This window comes from Paramisgurnus dabryanus, chromosome 12 (assembly GCF_030506205.2).
Source record: "Paramisgurnus dabryanus chromosome 12, PD_genome_1.1, whole genome shotgun sequence".
NCBI classification, from domain to species: Eukaryota; Metazoa; Chordata; class Actinopteri; order Cypriniformes; family Cobitidae; genus Paramisgurnus; species Paramisgurnus dabryanus.
This window is the reverse complement of record NC_133348.1, coordinates 13,173,961-13,193,827: the sequence shown is the minus strand read 5'-3', so window position 1 is coordinate 13,193,827 and position 19,867 is coordinate 13,173,961. Positions and strand designations below refer to the sequence as shown.

At 38.0% G+C, this 19,867-nt stretch overlaps 1 protein-coding gene across 1 annotated transcript; it reads left to right on the top strand.

Moving 5' to 3' along the window:
• The first annotated feature begins 133 nt into the window (after positions 1-133).
• Positions 134-19,770, top strand: elp3 (elongator acetyltransferase complex subunit 3). Its single transcript, XM_065268231.1, has 15 exons — positions 134-255; positions 1,150-1,249; positions 1,404-1,542; positions 1,663-1,733; positions 2,375-2,438; positions 2,552-2,620; positions 2,802-2,956; positions 8,371-8,532; positions 8,672-8,798; positions 16,238-16,431; positions 17,887-17,977; positions 18,061-18,126; positions 18,207-18,434; positions 18,700-18,781; positions 19,069-19,770. Exons 1-15 carry the CDS (start codon positions 234-236, stop codon positions 19,143-19,145), a joined length of 1,647 nt encoding a protein of 548 aa, XP_065124303.1. The 5' UTR covers positions 134-233; the 3' UTR covers positions 19,146-19,770.
• The last annotated feature ends 97 nt before the right edge of the window (positions 19,771-19,867 follow it).

The window sequence follows — 19,867 nt, the reverse complement described above, 5'->3', positions numbered from 1 at the left end:
ATCTATATATACAGAAAAAGGTATCATATGAACACTAGAGGTCCTCAAACGTTACAGAACGAACTGCTGTACTGCTGTAGGGCTCAGTGAACGTGCTGACTTTACGACAAAAGCTAAGTTTTGCTTTACGACAAATGATTCCGCTTTACGGCGGAATGTAGCATGCTCGCCTGCTGTTGACATATTTGAGTTTTCACCGTAGTATACTGTATTATATTTAGATTGTTTCCAACATGGGAAAGCCTAAAAAGAAAAGTAAGTATTTAACGTTACTTTTTTGATTTTATGACTTTATTCACAGGGCGCGATTTTGTAATATAATGCTACTGACAGCATGTTTAAATGTGTGTCTATTGGCTTGAACATTGGTTTAACATCTTAATTATGGGAACAATTCATCTAAGTTTAGAATTAAACAACGGTTTTTATATTGCTTGGTCACCTACTTTCAAATTACTGTCAAATAAAGTTAACAAAAATGTGAATCATGCTAAGTCTTAGTGCTGACTTTTTTGGATATCCTGACTTAATGTAAAGTATAAGCAAGAGATTTATTTTACTTTCTGAAAGACAAGAAGTGTAAAAGTATGTATTAATCCAAGTTGTTTATTTTAAAAAAGTAACCAGTTCAGATACTATCCACTACTTATCTGGGTGCATTTATATGATGTTTCCTTAAAGGAAAACACCACCGTTTTTCAATATTTTACTATGTTCTTACCTCAACTTAGATGAATTAATACATACCTATCTTTTTCAATCCGTGCACTTTTAATCTTTGTACATCGTTTCTTGAATGTGTTAGCATTTATCCTAGCCCCATTCATTCCTATGGCTCCAAACAAAAGTTGTATTTTGTGCCACCATACTTACTCGTGTAACTACTCATGTAACTTTATATAGAGAAAACATGGAAGTGTTTGGTGGCTTCAAATTCAGTCCTGGTTGGAGCCATAGTAATGAATGGGGCTAGGCTAAATGGTAACACATTCATGAGGCGCTGTACAAAGATTAAAAGTGCACGCATTGAAAAAATATATAGGTATGTATTAATTCATCTAAGTTGAGGTAAGAACATAGTAAAATATTAAAATATATTGTTTATCTTTAACATTACCTGTTTGTTGAACTTCTTGTCTGTCTCATCAGGTGACTTCAGCCGTGCAGAGCTGATGATGATGACAATTGCAGACGTCATTAAACAGTTAGTTGAAGCCCACGAGCAGGGAAAAGATATTAACCTTAACAAGTCAGTGTTTTTCATAAAGTCATTAATATGCAAATCTATGTGTCAAGCCTGATAGTTGCATTTTCATACACCCTGACAAATCTTTCAAATTTAGAAATGTTTGACACTCAAAATATGATAACCAAAGCATGTTTGTAACTGATTTTTACTCTAGACTCAAGACAAAGACATCAGCCAAATACGGCCTTTCTGCACAGCCACGGCTGGTGGACATCATAGCTGCGGTGCCACCTCACTATCGACGTGCCTTGGTGCCTAAATTAAAAGCCAAACCTATCCGTACTGCCAGTGGGGTAAGAAAGCCAACCACAAGCTTAGTTCACTTTCATTGCCTTTCTTATCAGAAAGTATTATCATAATTCAGAAATGAAACGACTACATAGACTCATGCTGACTGTCATGTTTTTGTGTAGATTGCAGTTGTTGCTGTGATGTGTAAACCCCATCGCTGTCCACATATCAGTTTCACCGGCAACATCTGTGTGTGAGTATGTCCAGGAAGGATAGTGCTACTGTCTCTGTGTATTTCTTATACAAAACTATATTTTATTCAAACTATTAGAGCATGGGACTGTCTGAGAATGCATAAGATGCATTGCATTGGATTGGACATTTTATACTGAAAAATCTGACTTATTACATCTTTAAGTCCACCTAGAAAATGTAAAAAAGAAGAAGAAAGCAGAAACTTACTTTGGGTAAACCATCTCTCAGCATGCAGGTGAAAAATATGACATTAATATTTGGCTACCCTTGTGATGTCAGAAGGGGACAATACTGCCCCCTAATCTGCACTATACAACCACGGCACTGCCATTTAGTGCAGAGAGAAAGAAAAAAATGCAGTTTTCACCACAATTTGTGTCTGTATACTGAGAAATGTTGACTTGTTTAGCTCAACAGGACAAGTTTTAGCTTGTTCTGTATCTTATTAAAATCTTTTTGCACTTCTGTGGTAAGTCATCTGGTTCAAGCAACTAGCATTAAACTTTAATAGGCGGGCAGATTTTTATGGGCACACAATAGTGATATGACTGGTCACAGATGGACTGCAATTTATGAACAGTAAAAATACGTGTCTTGGATTCCGATGCTGATCTTCTTTTTTTTGTCTTGCTCAAACAGCTATTGCCCCGGAGGTCCAGACTCAGATTTTGAATATTCCACACAATCTTATACAGGATATGAGGTTATTCTCCATCTGTCTTTCAAACCAACACTATCACACAATTGTTTGAATAGTGCCTTGATGTTGCGAAAGAATAAACATAATTTTTCTTGTCTTTTCACCCTCTTGCCCAGCCCACGTCAATGCGAGCCATCCGTGCACGCTACGATCCCTATCTCCAGACAAGACACAGGGTGGAACAAGTGAGTCATCTTCATACCCAAGTTCATACCCGTCAGCGGCATTTTATTGTCAAAATACAAAGTATCCATAAGCTATATAATGGTTTTGGTTTTATGATCACATTATGCTGAGTGTCAATGATGTTCTCAGTCATTTCCGCTCATTCTGATGATGTTAATATGAGCAAACTGCTTTGTCTAGCTCAAACAGCTTGGTCACAGCGTGGATAAAGTGGAGTTCATTGTGATGGGAGGCACATTCATGGCACTGCCTGAGGAGTACAGGGATTATTTCATCCGTAACCTCCATGATGCGCTGTCAGGACACACGTCCAACAATGTCACGGAGGCAGTAAGGTACCAGAGATGCATAATAAACCCATCTGAGTGACTGAATCAGGCCACACTTGATTATTAGTTCAATAGCACAAATTGTTAGTCGTGGAAGTGGGGAAGAAACATTTTACTAGTGAGCGCTGTGCCATATGTAACAATGGCATGAATGGTATCGAATCAAATAAAAACTTTATTGTAAAATTCTGGAATGGATCAACAAATAAAACTATATTATAAAATTACTGAAATAATACAGATGAAATCACTATGCTCACTAATAGCAGAAAAATAGATCCATGAAATTTCCAATATTTTCCAAATAAAGACAAAAAGATCCACACGACCTTTCAATTTTGGTAATTTTTCTTTCAATCTTTATTATGCAACACAATTAATTGTGCTGTTGCATAATAAAAGATTAAAAGAAATCAGCAGGAAGGTCTTTATTTAGAAAATTATTGTCATAGAAAAATGGAAGTTATGTCCAAAGGAGTTTTCTGTTATCAGTTAGAAAAGCTTAATTAAAGGAAAACACCATCGTTTTTCAATATTTAACTATTTTTTATCCCAGCTTAAACAAATTAATACATATCTATCTTTTTTCAATGCGTGCACTTAATCTTTGTACAGCGCCTTGTGAATGTGTTAGCATTTAGCCTAGCCCCATTCATTCCTTAGGATCCAAACAGGCATGAATTACAAAGCCACCAAACACTTCCATGAGTAGTTACACGAGTAAGTATGGTGGCACAAAATAAAACGTGGCGATTTTTTAAACGGATAGAAAATTAGAACCATATTGTATGGAGAAAGAGGGCTTAGTTTGCAGCACTTCGACCTCGGGTGCAGTAATAGTGATGGAATATTGAGCGATAGGGGAAATAGTCAGTATTTTGTGCCACCATACTTACTCAAGTAACTACTCATGTAACAGTCTTTTAAATAGGGAAAACATGGAAGTGTTTGGTGTCTTCTAAATTCATCCCTATTCGGATCCTTAAAGCAACACTTAAGACTTATTGCTCTTTGCTCCCCCTACAGGTTAGAAGCGTAATTGTTCATTTACCACTGTCGTAAATACTGCAGCATAGCTGGCTCTGATTGGATTGTAGGTCTGCCGTAAAGCAAGTTTTTGTAGTTTTCACTCGAACTACAGGACCACTACCCGATGGTTGGAAACTTCTTTAGTGCGGTTTTGACCGATAGAGGGCTGCAAAGCGAATGTGAAAGTGCCGTTCACCCTGTTTTGAGTGGATGAACCACTGAAACTTTTTTGGAAACGTTATTTTAAGGTAAAAAAAACTCTTTGGTGTTGCTTTAAGAATGAATGGGGCTAGGCTAAATGCTAACACATTCACAAAGCGCTGTACAAAGATTAAGTGCACGCATTGAAGATAGGGATGTATTAATTCATCTAAGTTGAGGTCAGAACATAGTAAAATATTGAAAAACGGTGGTGTCTGTTTTCCTTTGCGTGCATCAAATGTATTAGGAAATGTATTGTCTTTAACCTAAAATGTAGCTGGTCTAAGATCAGTTCAAAAGTGCAGAAATTAAAGTGCATGAGTTAGATGAAGGCAGAAGAGACTAGAGCAGCTGTGTTGTCTGGAAACTAAAATGCTTGTTAATAAGCTCTGACCTGAGATCGATGCTTGTTGTACACGAGTAATTTAATTCTAAATAAGTAAAACTGATCTTTGGATCAGTTAAAACCCCCTGGTGAGCAAATTTTGGACAGTGGCGGTGTTGGGAGGAATAGCTGTTTCTTTTGAATCTGTCTTCCACTTTACAAGCAGCTGCATTGGTTCTGCTATCTTCACAATCAAAGAACAATAAGAGAGAATTTGGCGTCTTGATCGGCCTTTGATTTATAGGTCTCGTTCCTTCTGTGTTTTTGAAGCTTTGATTGTGTTTATAGTGCGCAATATAACATGTGTTCATGTTTCACGCTGCATTTTTCCACACAATTTACTTACCTGTATACCGCTGTTTTCATTTTCCTAAAAACAGGCTGATGTCTTCCTTATTCTATGAATCCCTATTTCAGAGTTTAGTCAAAAACTCTTTTATTGTCGTCATTCAACCGGGAAGTAGAGGGCTGTAGTACAAACCAGCTGTTCACTGTAGGCTTTGAAAGGAGAGTTCTGTTAAAGAAAATATATTGCCTTGCAGTGAACTTTAAGCTTTATCATTTTGCAGGTATTATTAATGCTCTAACAGCAACATTACACACTAACTAAAGTTTGAAAAAATGGGATCAGGAAGAACGGGACCTTTAATGATGGTCACAAGATAGTGTGCTATTAGTCACATCTCCTTTTTAATAGTTTAACTGTGACACAAAACAACTTGTTTTTAATTATGCATTTGTCTAACCACAATTTTATTAAATTTAAATGTTCAGTGTATCATTTTTATGCCACCAGTTGTAATTGAAAAAACTATTTCCCTTTCACACAGTGCATTCATCCTATAAATTTGCCATAAATTTTCCAGAGTGCCATTTGTGTGAATGCAAATACGTCCTGAGACCGTAACATTCCCAGAAAGCTTCCCGTGTGAACAAAGGCAGCCAAAAAGCCATAAGGAGTGTGTCATAGTGTGGTGGGCCCAACATGGGGGTATTAAATGCAGATTGTGCTTAAAAAAAAAAAAATGTCTGCAAACTGGAAAGAAGCAGCGATCAGGGAGATCCTTAAAATCCACACAAACGTGATGCACTAGTTTATAATAAAATCGGAAAATGATGAGATAAATCCTTAAAACATTATAGTGTTTTTCCTTTAATCTATGTGAAAATGACTTTTTTTGTACATTGAACTCATGCGATTGGTTAAACTTGTTTTGACATGTCAGGTTGTTCTGATAGCATCACACCTTATGTACTTTTTAGGGGAATTAATTAATCTATAGATTTTCTACCTATAGGTATCTCTTCATACTACACTGAAATAGGAGAACATTATTACATCAAAACATTTCAAACATCACCTTAACAAATACCTATCTCTCGACTATACTATATAAAGTATTTGAAAGTTCAAGACTGTGTATCAAAGGTGGGGTTGGCACATCGTATTCTTCCTGCTTAATTTACTTGAACCTGTTATCTTTTCGAAAAGGCTGCTTGCATCCAAATTGGCCAACTGTGACTCAGACCCTGCCAGTGACATCAGCACCAACTTTTTGAAGTTAGAGTGACAGGCGAGGGAAATGACTGCAAGATGAGGATAGACGACCACTGCATGGCGCTGTTAGTTTGTCGGCGTGTCTGTCATGTTATTAATTATCCTGATAAGAGAGCGCGTGCTGGTTGGCAGAGGTCTGCAGGATTGTCAGCCCACCGCAGCTTATCAGCGGGTTTGTTAAGATGACACGATTGCCATAATTGTTCCGCCTGCTAATCGGGTAGAGATGGGGGAGACAACAGTTCGATTTCAGCCACAATTCTTATCTTAGCAGAGGGTGTGTGTGTGTATGTGTGTGCGCGTGAGAGAGAGAGAGAGAGAGGAAAAAGAGAACGAGAGAAAATGCTAGTACAAATGACAAACAGTCTATTGGTTTTATAACTATAATGGCTAAAATTAAGAAAACCAAAGTTAAGCTGACCAGAGACAAAGTGATTTTGGACAGTTAGTCCATTAAAAAAAAAAAAAAAATGTCATGCGTGACATGGAAACCAAAAACCGTGGATTTTAGAAAAACTAATGCAAGCTAATTTAGTTCATTAGTTACAGTCAATTAAGGTCTTAAAACTATTTTCATAATATCATCAGATCGTCTAGCCATTTCATTCCTTAAAAAATAAAAATGTTGGGCTGTTTTAAAACATTGTTTGGTACAATTTTAATGAACCCAAATGTTGGGTTTAGATTAATCTACACTGTGTTGTTTCAATCCAAGGCTCAGTCAGGTATGGGAGTTTTCTAGGTTAATTTTAACCCAAAGTTTGAGTTTGTCTGTATTTTACTTAACTATTAGTTGAAACAATCCACTTATTTAGAATGTATGTCATGTATCTTCAACAGGGGGTCTGGGTCCTCACCCTTGGGGGTCTGTGGTGGTATTACTGGGGGTCCTCCAAATATTGGCTGTTTCTCAATGTCAAGGATACGTCCTTGGCAGGACCGGTCCTTTCAAGTTACTTCCTTCAGGGGCTAGGCGAGGCTCCTCTTTAGAATTTGGAGAACACGTAAATGGAACAGGCTAGCATTGTGGGTGATCTGAGAGCATGAAGAGCGCGAAGGATACACATATGCATCCTTTCCTGTATATGGGATATTTTTCGAACGAAGGACTCAGTCCTTGGTTGCAATTCCTTCGGATGTCGATGACGTAGGATCCTCGAAATTCTGGCTTCCGAGGATCCTTCCTTGACATTGAGAACCAGCCATTGTTTGAATGCAAAATAATGTTTGGGAAAATGAAATTAGGCATCAAACAAAAATGCATTAATACGTTAATAATAAAAAATGTAAAATGAAAAGCATAACGTTCTATTTAGGTAAATTAAAATGTTATGTAGTTTGCTAAAAAGTTGTTATTAATATTTTAATATCTTAATATTTTAAGTGTATTATTTGCATATCTTTGTAACCATCATAACAAAGTATGTGTTATAAATAATAACACTGTCTTCATTTGATACATGGACTGAGGTCTCTGCTCCTCTTCTTTATCCATTTCAGGGGACATTTCACAAGACTTTTTTAAGATGTCAAATACAGTTTCCTTGTCCCCAGAGTACATATGTGAAGTTTTAGCTCATAGCATTTTTAAATTAGCACTTTGTAGGTGTGAGCAAAAGTGTGCTGTTTTGGGCTTGTCCTTTTAAATGCAAATGAGCTGATCTCTGCTCTAAATTGCAGGCCATGGTTAAATAGTGCAGATTAAGGGGCGGTATTATCCCCTTCTGACATCACAAGGGGAGCCAAATTTCAGCAACCTATTTTTTACATGCTTGCAGAGAATGGTTTACCAAAAAACTAAAGTTAGTCGGTTGATCTTTAACACATTTTCTATGTTGATAGAAGCACTGGGGACCCAATTATAGCACTTAAACTTAAAGTCTGAATTTCATGATATGTCCCCTTTAAGGGGTCCTTGGCCTCTGGTGTATGTGATTATGTGTTTCTAAAGGGGAAATGTGTGTTTTTGTAATATTGAAGTTCTTTTATTACAATTTAAATTTGCATAGACTGCTCTAAAACATTTATTGGTTGACTTTCCAAGCAATAAAAACACTCTCTGTTTGTTTTTGCGTGGCCTGACGTTTAACTTTTAAATCTGTAAATTGTGTGAACATGCTCAAGAAGTATGATTTGTTGCATTTTGTTGACTTTTATTATATTATGCCCTGGTCATAATTGTCACTTTGTGTAGTTATTGATATGATAATAAGCTGTTTATACTGAATAATGTCTTTGTTCCTCAAGGTACTCTGAACGCAGTAACACCAAATGTGTTGGCATCACAATTGAGACGAGGCCAGACTACTGTTTGAAGAGACACTTGAGTGATATGCTGGCGTACGGTTGCACCAGACTGGAGATTGGCGTACAGAGTGTTTATGAGGATATAGCTCGAGACACCAACAGGTCAGGCTTCAATAAAGACATAGTTTACATAGACCGGCATTATAGTTGGTTTTAAATAACGTGAATAAGAACAATGACAGCGTCAACTTTAGCTAAATTGAACATTACGTTAATGTTTATGTATATGCTATGTTCACAGGGGACACACTGTCCGGGCCGTATGTGAGTCTTTTCATCTGGCTAAAGATGCTGGTTTTAAAGTTGTAGCTCATATGATGCCAGACTTACCCAATGTCGGCATGGAAAGAGACGTGGAGCAGTTCATAGTGAGTATTTCATTTTTTCCTTTGTTGTTTATCTGCTAACGGCAAAAGTCAACAACGTGAGGGAAAATAATGAAAAAGTTCTGAGTGTGAACTTTCCTTTTAAAAAAGGAAAAGAAAAAGAAAATGATAAAAGTGTCACTGTAATAAACACAGGATTTGAAAGGATTTTTTTCAAGTTAGACTTTCAAGTAAGTCACATTTATGCAAATATTTATTTTGTTCGTTTTTAGGATTTATTCTCTAAGCTTTTTAATGTAAATAAACTAAGAACCTGAGAGAAACAACTGATTCCTTATGCAGTGATTTATCTCCTGTTTTGCACTCACAGGTTTATCTCATTTCAGTTTGTGCACCTGGTTTACAAAATGTCAGTTTCATCAGCTAAACAGGTTTAATTATTCAACGTCAACCTGTTGGGATATTAATGATTTCCATACGGCTTTTATCTGCTCACTGAAAGCAAAAAACTAACAGGCAGCGTTGACTTGATATTATATTAGAGAAAAGCAGCTCTTTTGTAAATTTTGTAAAATAAATTGTTTCCCATATCAACAAGCCCACGGTTATAATACATAGTCAAGCAAATGTTATATACGGTAAATGAAACATAAAGTGCAGGAACACTAAAGCACAGCACTCTCAAGCTAGCACAGATTTGGGAAAATTCAGTTTTTGTCGGGCGCGGTAGCTAATTATTACATAGCGGGAATGACAGTTGAATGTAAATGAAGTAGGGAGTGATGTACCATGGCAGGCTGCTCTTTTATAGCCCCTGTCAGTGTCCAACTGTGACGCATTGGTTCACATTATCAGGGGCTTCATTATGTGAAGTGAATAGAGCATTCATTATTGTGGGTTTCATTACCAAGCCATGGAGATCCAATCGGCGACTGGGCTCTGGAACCCATTCAAAGTGCTTCCCTACGAAAACTGTATTAAACACCAACCGGGAGCAATCCAGGTGCCAACAGGTTTCTTTCATGTCTTAAGCGAGTACTGCCTGGAGTTTACAGATACTAAAGCGGGTGATAATTTCCCTTAAGGTCCTATAGACATGAAGTCAGGGTGATGGTAATGTTGCATAAGAAACTAATTTAAAAGAGTAAATTTTCTGCATTTACAGTCACATAAATGTCACTTAACGATAGTGGGGAAACGATTAACTCTCTAGAGTCTCTGCGGTCCCTGCAGCTAAATGTATTTAGTTAGATTTGTACATTGTTGTACCAATCCCACATTGCACCTCCCTCATTTCCCCCGGGAGCCTCTTTCTCGCCTCCACAACAAACTGACAGCTTCAGAATATTTAGTCGGTAATGCTTTTTTGTTTTTTATTTGCAGTTTGTATCAGCTTTAATTTAAAAGATATACCTAGTTATCAAGAATGTATGAAATAAAAACATTTATAACATACATATTTATTTTCAGTGCTCTTTATTAAGATACAGCAGAAATTGCAGGAATTATTTACATAAAAGTATCCAAAATTTTCAGAACAAACTGTCTGCTTCTGGAAAAAATCTATATTTAGTTTGACCTCTTTTAGCACTAAGCGCATCTTAAACTCGAAGTCATTAGATTAAAATTAAATCATTGCTAAAAAGGTTATTTTGTGCATATTTCTGTGTATATTTGTGGAATATTGTGGTATTTTTTTACAAATAACTTATCTTTGAGCTCCATTATTTTTTAATTTCATTGCTAAGAACTATGTTATTTTGTGTATTTGGTATAATACAAAGTGTTTGTGTGGTTTATGGTTAAAAAAACACACTATTTTCCACATACCATACATTTTTGTAGCTCCAGATATACTGTCTTCCTGAAATGCATTGATTTTGTACAAAACTCATTGATTTTGAAAAGTGTTGTGTCCCTGATTGGCCAGCTAATCTGTACGTTGTGATTGGCCTGAATACCTCAGACTAGAGGTCTTCACGGGTCCACTTAGATCCGAAAACCCGAGGTCCGACCCGAGACCCGATCGGGTTCGGGTCTAAAAGTTTCACATGTGCCTCGGACACGGGTCGGGTACAATAATAGCGGCATCGGGTCTCGGGTAATTTAAAAATGAATGTGTTTTTTCTGAACGGACCCGAGAAGACCCGAACTCTCTCGCCTGTGTGCGTTAATGTCCTTTTCAAACCTCTCATCTGTTTGCCAAGAGCGCTTGCGACATTGTGTGGTTGTCGGAAGGTTCATTTTCGTTGAGACAAACATGTCAGTCAATTATAAATGTACATTTTAGCGGTTACGTGGGTGTCGTCGTCAGATAACAAAGTAAAACGAATGAAGCAGCTCGCCAAATTGGTTGCAAGGCCACCGGAGTTTCTTTCTGTCTGACTGCTGCGCGTGGGTCTGCAGAATGCACACACGTCAGTGCCGTTTGCATTCGGTTCCAGTCGGGTTCAAAAAAAAATTTCACTAGTTCGGGTCGGACTCGGGTCTAATTTTCTCGGGTTTGTCTCGGGTCGGGTCTTTCTTTAAAAAATTTTTATTTATGCACGTCGGGTTCGGGTATGAAGTGATTCGGGTCATTTCGGGTCGGGTACATTTCTTTGGACCCGAGAAGACCTCTACCTCAGACGTCAGCCGGAAATGTGACGCTCCTTACCGTGTTTGAAAGATTTCCTAGCCTGGTCCAACCAGACTCTCGTACATTCATTTCATTTGTACAGAGAGTCTGGCCAGGCTCCATTGCAAAGCGTTACTTCCGTTAAGGAGGGTCCTGTGTTGAAGTTTAAAACTATTGGATCTGCCCAGAGTCACTCAGGATCTGCCATAGGCGATCGCTAACATGTGGTCGTGACGTATATCATTCGCCGAAACCGACCAGAAACAACAAGTACAAATGATCAGACCAACAAAACTTAGCAAACCTGGTTCTTGCTCAGGCTTTAACTTCTGTATATTCGGCAGTTTTGCAACAACGGACCGAATAGATTTTCTCACGTCTTTCTCCGCTGCCATTACTGAACACAACTCAAACTGACGCACGATCTCAACGTCATCGTTCTTATCAACCCCCTCTGTTCACTGATTGGACTTGCAGATTTTTGCAGGGAAAACGAAACTCTATAGAGCAATCCCAGACGTACTGCTGAAGCGAAATGAAAATTAAGCGGACGCACGTAGGAGGGCGGAGCCAGGCTTGCAATTTCCATCCAATGGGCTGTCATTGATGACAGACTACCTAATTCAAAGTGTAAATCCATTGTCAGAAATAGCATTAAAGTGCAAAAGTAGTGACACAATCACACAGCATGAGTCAAATTTAAACAAAGTACAAACTAGAGATTAAATTTTGATTATAAAATGATTTTACAAGTGCACTTTTGTTTTGCATAAACATCAAATAAATAACATTAACATTAATCATGGCACATTTGGGTTTGTGAGATAAATGCTCATGTAGTTCAGATAAAAATCAAGTGAATAAATCAGATTTCCACATTTTGCGTCTTTTGCGAGCACAAAAACATCATTTTGAATATAGATGGTTGCAAGTGCGCTCAAACAGAGAGCAAAACGGTCGCGGCGCTCTTTTTTTCCTGGCACATCGGGTCGGTATAGTGCATTGAAAAGAACGAGGAAAGTGGCTCGGCCGCATTTTTCGTGTGGTTTTGGAAGAGAAATGTGAACTGCCCCTTTTGAATGGTGATAGATAGATAGATGTATTTACCTTTAAAATGTCTGTATGTAAATGATGTTTTGATTGTCTAACCTTGCATGCTAGTGTAATTCACACTGTTGTACATATGGAACAGCAAAGGTGTTGAATGCTATAGGTATTGATATATAAACATAATGTAATGTGTTTTTAAAGCTGACACTTTCCACAAAAAGGGTATAAAATGTCACTTTTTTTGAAGTTACACACCTCTCATTGGTATCTGTAGTGAGTCACACCTATAAAGGCACATGTCAAATGATCCTTTCTGACCTGAAGCAGTGCCTGTCATTTCATATTCCTGACCACGCACCCTGTACCAACCCTTCAAGTTGCGTCACTGTGGGGCTTTTTTGACGACAATGCTATTCGCTCCGCCGCTTAATTCCTTTAATCTTTTTTCGAATTCGTTTCACGCATGGGTTTGAGCATTTATAAAAATTTCCCCACTCATACCCGTTGTGATATCTTTGTGATAGACTACCTAAAGGAGGTAGTGTGTCAGACCGGAGAGAGAAAGAAAGAGAGATTAATGGCTTTGGATGGTGCTCTTTGACCCTGCTGCTATCAGCACTGCTTCTCCACCGTGTGCCCACACAACCTCAACTGTGGTTTATCTCACCTAACTTGCTTTCGCTGATGCCTACGCTGTCTTTTTCCCCTCCCACTTCTGTATTTACTCGCTCGCTTCACCTCGTGTACCCCCCAAACACCTTAGGAGTCGGGGACCTGTCGGCACTATCTCAGGATGGGTGTGCGTGGTGGAAAAGAGCGTAGCTCTGTGATAATGGAATCCCATTACAGAGTCGTCTGACTCGCACTTCTTACTTATCAGACCGTGTGCAGGCTCCCCTCCCTAAATAAAAAAGTAAAAGTCTCATTTCATTCCTCTATGGAAGAGTAAGAGAAAGCTCATATGCTACGGCTATTCGTGACTCAAGCAATCCGTCTTTTCAATTCGTCTGTGAAAGGAAACTATTTTTATTTGCTTGCCTTGACTCTATTTGAGCCTTATGCAATCTTCGTTCAGATCCATCAAGTGTCCAGTTTGATGATTTGCTTGTGGGTCAGGAATCAAGACAGTGATGATTTAGTGACCATCGACGTTGTCTCTTTGATTATAATGGATACATTTTAAGTGTTGTGGTATGACCTCTGGAGCTATCTAAGTAACAAATTCATCACGATTACACAACGGAGTGTTTCAACCAAGGACACGAGCAGTAACCATGTCCTAGGTCAGAAGTATTTATTTAGTCATTACCAATACCTGTCATAAGTCATTGCAATAACATCACTCTCAAATTACTTTATGTAATTGAAGTGAAATCACATATCGACTTACAGTCTTTGAAATCCCAGCTAAAGTCATTTTTCTGATTTAGTGTTTTCTACATAATGTAAATACCATTCTGTGAAAAATAACCTTGATATCTTTGTCAAACATTAAAATTAAAGTACAATCAATAATTGAAATAAAACTTAAATGCTCCTAATCTCATATTTAGATTATTATGAGGCTTTAGCCTGGATTTCACAGACAGGGTCACATTTAAAGTCACCTTGAATCGGAAGTCGCGATCGACTTTACTTCCGGGTTGTGCATATTTTCGAGTGAAACAATGGCTTGGGTTTTCCACTGTGCTTTGGTTGGATTTAGAAAAGTAAGTGTTTTATTCAGAAATGGAACTGGCATCAGACTGACAGTTGAAGGGGGCGGAGTTAAAGGAATACTCCACTTATATAGATGGATTTCAGTCATGTGACCTTTTACGTCATGCCGCCATCTTGAGGACCTACCGAGTACCAGTAGGTTTTTGACAAGCATTGGCTACCTTGCTACGATTTACGGATTTCTTATCTTTTACTGTCTATGATTTTTACGGATACAGTAAAGGGCTACGAAAGACAACATGTTGCATCTCGACTGTCATGAAAATAAACGATACTTTAAAAAAATATATCTTGGTTAGGGTGTGATGCCTACTCGATCCCTGATGCGTTCTTCCAGCCGCTGTTTGCTGCTACCGAACTATCACTATTTTACAACATAAGAAGCCGTGACCCAACATGAAACTTTGCTTGAAGTATCACCTGGATCTCTACACATGAACGCGAGCATTGAGAACATTGTTTGTGTACACTAAAAAGAAAGGTTTTGTCAGAAACTGACTTTGGCTGTTATGGTGTCCGCTCGTCATCTCTGCCAGACGTAAATAATCGATTTCCGAAGGGGAATGAATGAATCTCATATGAGGCTCCTTTTTCAACTAGAAGGTCAATATTGTTTTTCACTTGCGACAAAACAACGACTTATCCGTGCATTTTTATGGAACTATGCTTTAGGAGATATCAATCTTCACAATCCTCCCTCCTTACGTCGCAATTGGAGATCGATACATCTTGACTGGGAAGAAGGCGGCGAGCGGACGCCAAATCATCCAAAGTCAGTTGTTCAAAACCTTCTTTTTAGTTAACTCTCTGTTCACAATGAATGTTCTCAATGCTCGAGTTCTCTTGTAGAGACATAGGCGATACTTCGAGCAAAATATCATGTTGTGTTGAGCCTTCTTAGTGTTGTTAAAATAGCGATTTTGATGCTCACAGCATATTGAAGGCATAGCTTCTAGTTCTTTTGCGACCACTTCAGGTCCTCAAAATGGCAGAAGACAAGTGAGTGACTGATATCCATGTATAGAGACATAGGGCATTTATTCTAATTGGAAAACCACGCCCACCGGGGGAAAACAATCCAACCATCTCCATTCACTTTGTATTGCGAGAGGCTGCCTCCTTGTCATTTTTGGCTTAAAACAAAAAACAGAATAATGCCTAAAAGCTGCTGTGTGACAAGGTGTACAGCTAACAAGCTAAAAAAACAGAAATAAGTTTTTATAAGCTACCGAGCCGTAAAACCCAGCCTTTAAGGAGACAAAAGTGGATCGCAGATTACGTTTCCCTCCAGTGGGTGCAGTTCTCATAATAGTAGTACCATGAAAAGTTGTCTGTATCCACTTTTTATGGCTTTAAACATTCGTTTCTTGGGATCGACAGCTTATAAAAATGTATTTTTGGCGTGGTTTTTAGGTTATGACACGTTGCGCTCTGTCTCTATAAAATTAATTCTGATAATTTACTCACCTCCATGTCATCCAAGATGTTTATGTCTTTCTTTGTTCAAAGAAAATACCACAGTTTTTCAATATTTTACTATGTTCTTACCTCAACTTAATTATTAATTATTAAAATACAAATGAATGCATACCTATCTTTTTCAATGCTTTTACAGTGCGTTGAGAATGTGTTAGCATTTAGCCTAGCCTCATTAATTCCTTAGGATGCAAACAGGGATAAATTACCTAACACTTCCATGTTTTCCCTATTTAAAGACTGTTACATGAGTAGTTACATGTAAGTATGGTGGCACAAAATAAAACGTGGCGATTTTTTTCCTGGATAAAAATAAGAACTATATTGTATTGCGGAAGAGCACTTAGTTTGCATCACAACGAGAAAAAAGTACACATGATCGTCACATGAGGCTGGAAGTTCTTTTTTCAGATTTTGATGGAACTTTTGAGGGCACATGAATTAAAACAATAATGACTTGCACTGATAATTTGTTTATAATAAACACTGCAATATTACATAAAAAATAAGAATGGTCAGTTTCTGCATTCCTTTACCAATTGAGCTAGGACACAAAGTCAGTGGACTTTGTACTCTTTCATTAAACTTCTTTTTTTTGCCTTTGTGTTTATCTGTTCAGGAATTTTTCGAGAATCCCGCATTCAGGCCAGATGGGTTAAAACTTTACCCTACTTTGGTGATCAGAGGTACTGGACTGTATGAGCTGTGGAAAACAGGCCGATATAAGAGCTACTCTCCCAGTGCTCTGGTTGACCTGGTAGCACGAATACTTGCACTGGTCCCACCGTGGACACGTGTGTACCGAGTGCAGAGGTAAGAGGTTCAAAACTTGTGTTGTAAAGGAGGGGTTTTCACTCAAACCCCTTTACCTAAATTATGTACTTAAAGTACCCCCTGAGATTTAAAGTAAATATTTTAATAATTTAAAGGGGACATATTGTTAGGGGTTTTTTTAGATGTCAAATAAATCTTTGGTGTCCCCAGAATACGTATGTGAGGTTTTAGCTCAAAATACCATCTAGATAATTTATTTTAACATGTTAAAATTGCCACTTTGTAGGTTGGGCAAAAGTGTTCCGTTTTGGGTGTCATTTTTAAATGCAAATGAGCTGATCTCTGCACTAAATGGCAGTGCCGTAGTTGAATAGTGCAGATTAAGGGGCGGTATTATCCCCTTCTGACATCACAGGGGGAGCCAAATTTCAGTGACAATTTTTTTCAAATGCTTGCATGGAATGGTTTATCAAAACTGGGTTGATCTTTTTCACATTTCTAGGTTGATAGAAGCACTGGGGTCCCAATAATAGCACTTAAATATGGAAAAAGTCTTTTTTTCATGATATGAAATTTGAATTTTTAAATTATTAAATATTTAAAAGTATCTATTTAAAATCTTTTCAAGGTTTTTTTTATCAGTAGTATTTTAGGTATTGTTATTATTACCCTTATCTGTTAATTTTTGTAGTGTTGTGTAATGGTCACATGACATGCAGATTAAACAAATAAAATGTATCTTTTGTGAGTAAAAATCTACTTTGTTAGTGTTTTTTTTAATTTATTTTTACATTTTGTGATTTAATTGTAAGTAATTGATTAAACATTTTTCAATAACTCACGAACCCCCTGCAAGTCCTTTGCGAACCACTAGGGATTCGCGAACCCCAGTTTGGTAAACCCTGGTGTAAAAGATCAGTCACACCAGATTCTGTATTTACCTTTTCATGCATGTGAGCGAATACTCAAACTTTTATCTTTAGCATACACTAAGTTCAAGTTTGGTGAACTCTGCCCAGGTTATTATTGTTGGATGAAGACAGTTGACCAATAGAGAATCTAAATGTACCAATTGGCTGAAAATCAAACAGAGGAAACTCATAATGGTGGCTTGACACCTATACATAAAGTTTATTTAAAGTTCGGGAGGAGTGTGGTCATGTAATCCAACCAATCAGCGTGAAGAGGTGTCTTTATATCGCCGTCCCTTACCTCTGACAGTTTTTGCAGCATCCCTCCTCCACCCCATCACCTCACTCTTAGCTAGTACATCTATCCCAGTTAAAGAGGGGGAAATACTCTCGGTTTGAGCTAAAATTCAGAGCTTGGAGCTCTCCCCTTGGACAGCACGCCAAATATGCTATATCTCATTTCCCTATTGATTACTCAATCTTATTACTCAATATAAACTTGAGTAATCATTGTTGCATCTATTTTTGATTACCATTCAGTTTAAATCTAAGAGGAAAGCTGTTAATCTCTGGTCTTTTTCAGGGATATCCCCATGCCACTGGTGAGCTCTGGGGTGGAACATGGAAACCTTAGAGAGCTGGCATTGGCCAGAATGAAAGACATGGGGACTGAGGTAACATCACTTGAATCAATAGTTGTATGTGCTTCTTGGTTGTATGAATAAGTAGGCACTAAGCATGTTGTTGGTTCCTGCAGTGCAGAGATGTAAGAACCAGAGAGGTGGGCATACAAGAGATCCATCACAAACTTCGACCATACCAGGTAATTCACGTTTAAGTTATTTGTGTTACTGAAAAATGCACAGTTATAAACTAAAAGGGCTTTGTGTGCGCTTCGCACAGGTTGAGCTTATCCGCAGAGACTACGTGGCTAATGGCGGCTGGGAGACCTTCTTGTCTTACGAGGATCCGGAGCAGGACATTTTAATTGGTCTCCTGCGTCTTCGCCGGTGCTCGCCGCAGTCCTTCCGGCCAGAGTTGAAGGGCGGCGTATCCATCGTCCGAGAGCTCCACGTCTACGGAAGCGTGGTCCCTGTCAGTAGCAGAGACCCTAGCAAATTTCAACACCAGGTAAGGGGCACTTTATTTCTGCAGATAGAACCGTAGCTATTTGCTTTAACAAAATGATCTGTCATATGCCGATAAGTGCTTAAAGCTGTAAATTTAAAATGGTTCCACTCATGTCATTTTCTGAAGTAAACCACAGAGAAATATGTAAATCGCTCGGCAATCTTAGAAACCTCTCATTTTCTTGCAATTTAAGGCTTTTGTCTTTTACAAAGACTATTTACATAGCCTCACACTGTGTTTTTTCTCCCATGCGCTTTTTTTGTAGGGTTTCGGGATGATGTTGATGGAGGAGGCGGAGAGAATAGCCAGGGATGAGCACGGCTCAAGCAAACTGGCTGTAATCTCGGGTATCAAAAATAATCGCTAATGGAAAAAAGCTCATGCATTTTGTTGGTTCTTTCCCTTTTGCTCACACTGAACGAATATAAGATACTGAAATGCGCATCTGCTGCAGGATAGAGATAACTGCATTTGGGAAATACATAAAAATCTGCATTTATATTATTCTGTCTCCGAGTATCCGACGTGATATTTGCTTGTGTAACAAAAAGCATATACAGGAACGCCAAAGCCTTGTGGCACGATGCTGTAGAGAAATAAGTAATAAATTGTTTATGTTTTGTATTTGTTTCAGGTGTTGGAACCAGAAATTACTACCGAAAAATGGGTTATGAACTGGAAGGGCCGTACATGGTGAAAAGTCTTTATTGATGGTGTAAAAGCAACCAGAGGATATTGTATAATTTTAACTGACTTTAAGGGGAACTTGTGGTGTGTGGTCAGCACAAAGCAACCATCAGGCAACAAATCTATTCTGTACATGAAGATCATGATGCCTTTATGCTTGTTTATAGTTACATTATTTTCTCCTGTGCATACATTGCTCTCATTTTCTTCAGCTGAACTTTGGATATAAAAGGGGGAAATGCAGAGGCTCTCTGTTATAGAAACGCACATTTTATGTGGATTACGGAGAGGAATTAATGCCAACAGCTTGGTGGATTTTGATTATTTGACATTTACTACAATGCTGTTAATTTTGTAGATTGATTGCAATTACATGTTTTTGTCTTGGCTTTGCATTGAAAGTTCTCATTGGCTATTTTTATCCGTTAATAAAAGATATTTATATGGGATGAATTTTACACTTATGTAAAGCACATATTGGCTTAACAAGCAGAATAATTTGGATGGCGTTGAATAGACACAATATACCCATCACTGGTCATTGAGAATAATTTATGGGTAAAAAATCATCCACCATGTTCTCCTATTTGGCCAAAATGATTGAAGTCGAATTGATTTTACTTTTGAGGGAATAAAAAGTTTCTCTTCACGTCGTTTTTCACTGTACTCTCTTGCATTTTGATGTCCGTCTTCACACCACCAATTTCTGAGAAATGACGCCCGGCGTGGTGAGTTCTCTTCACAGC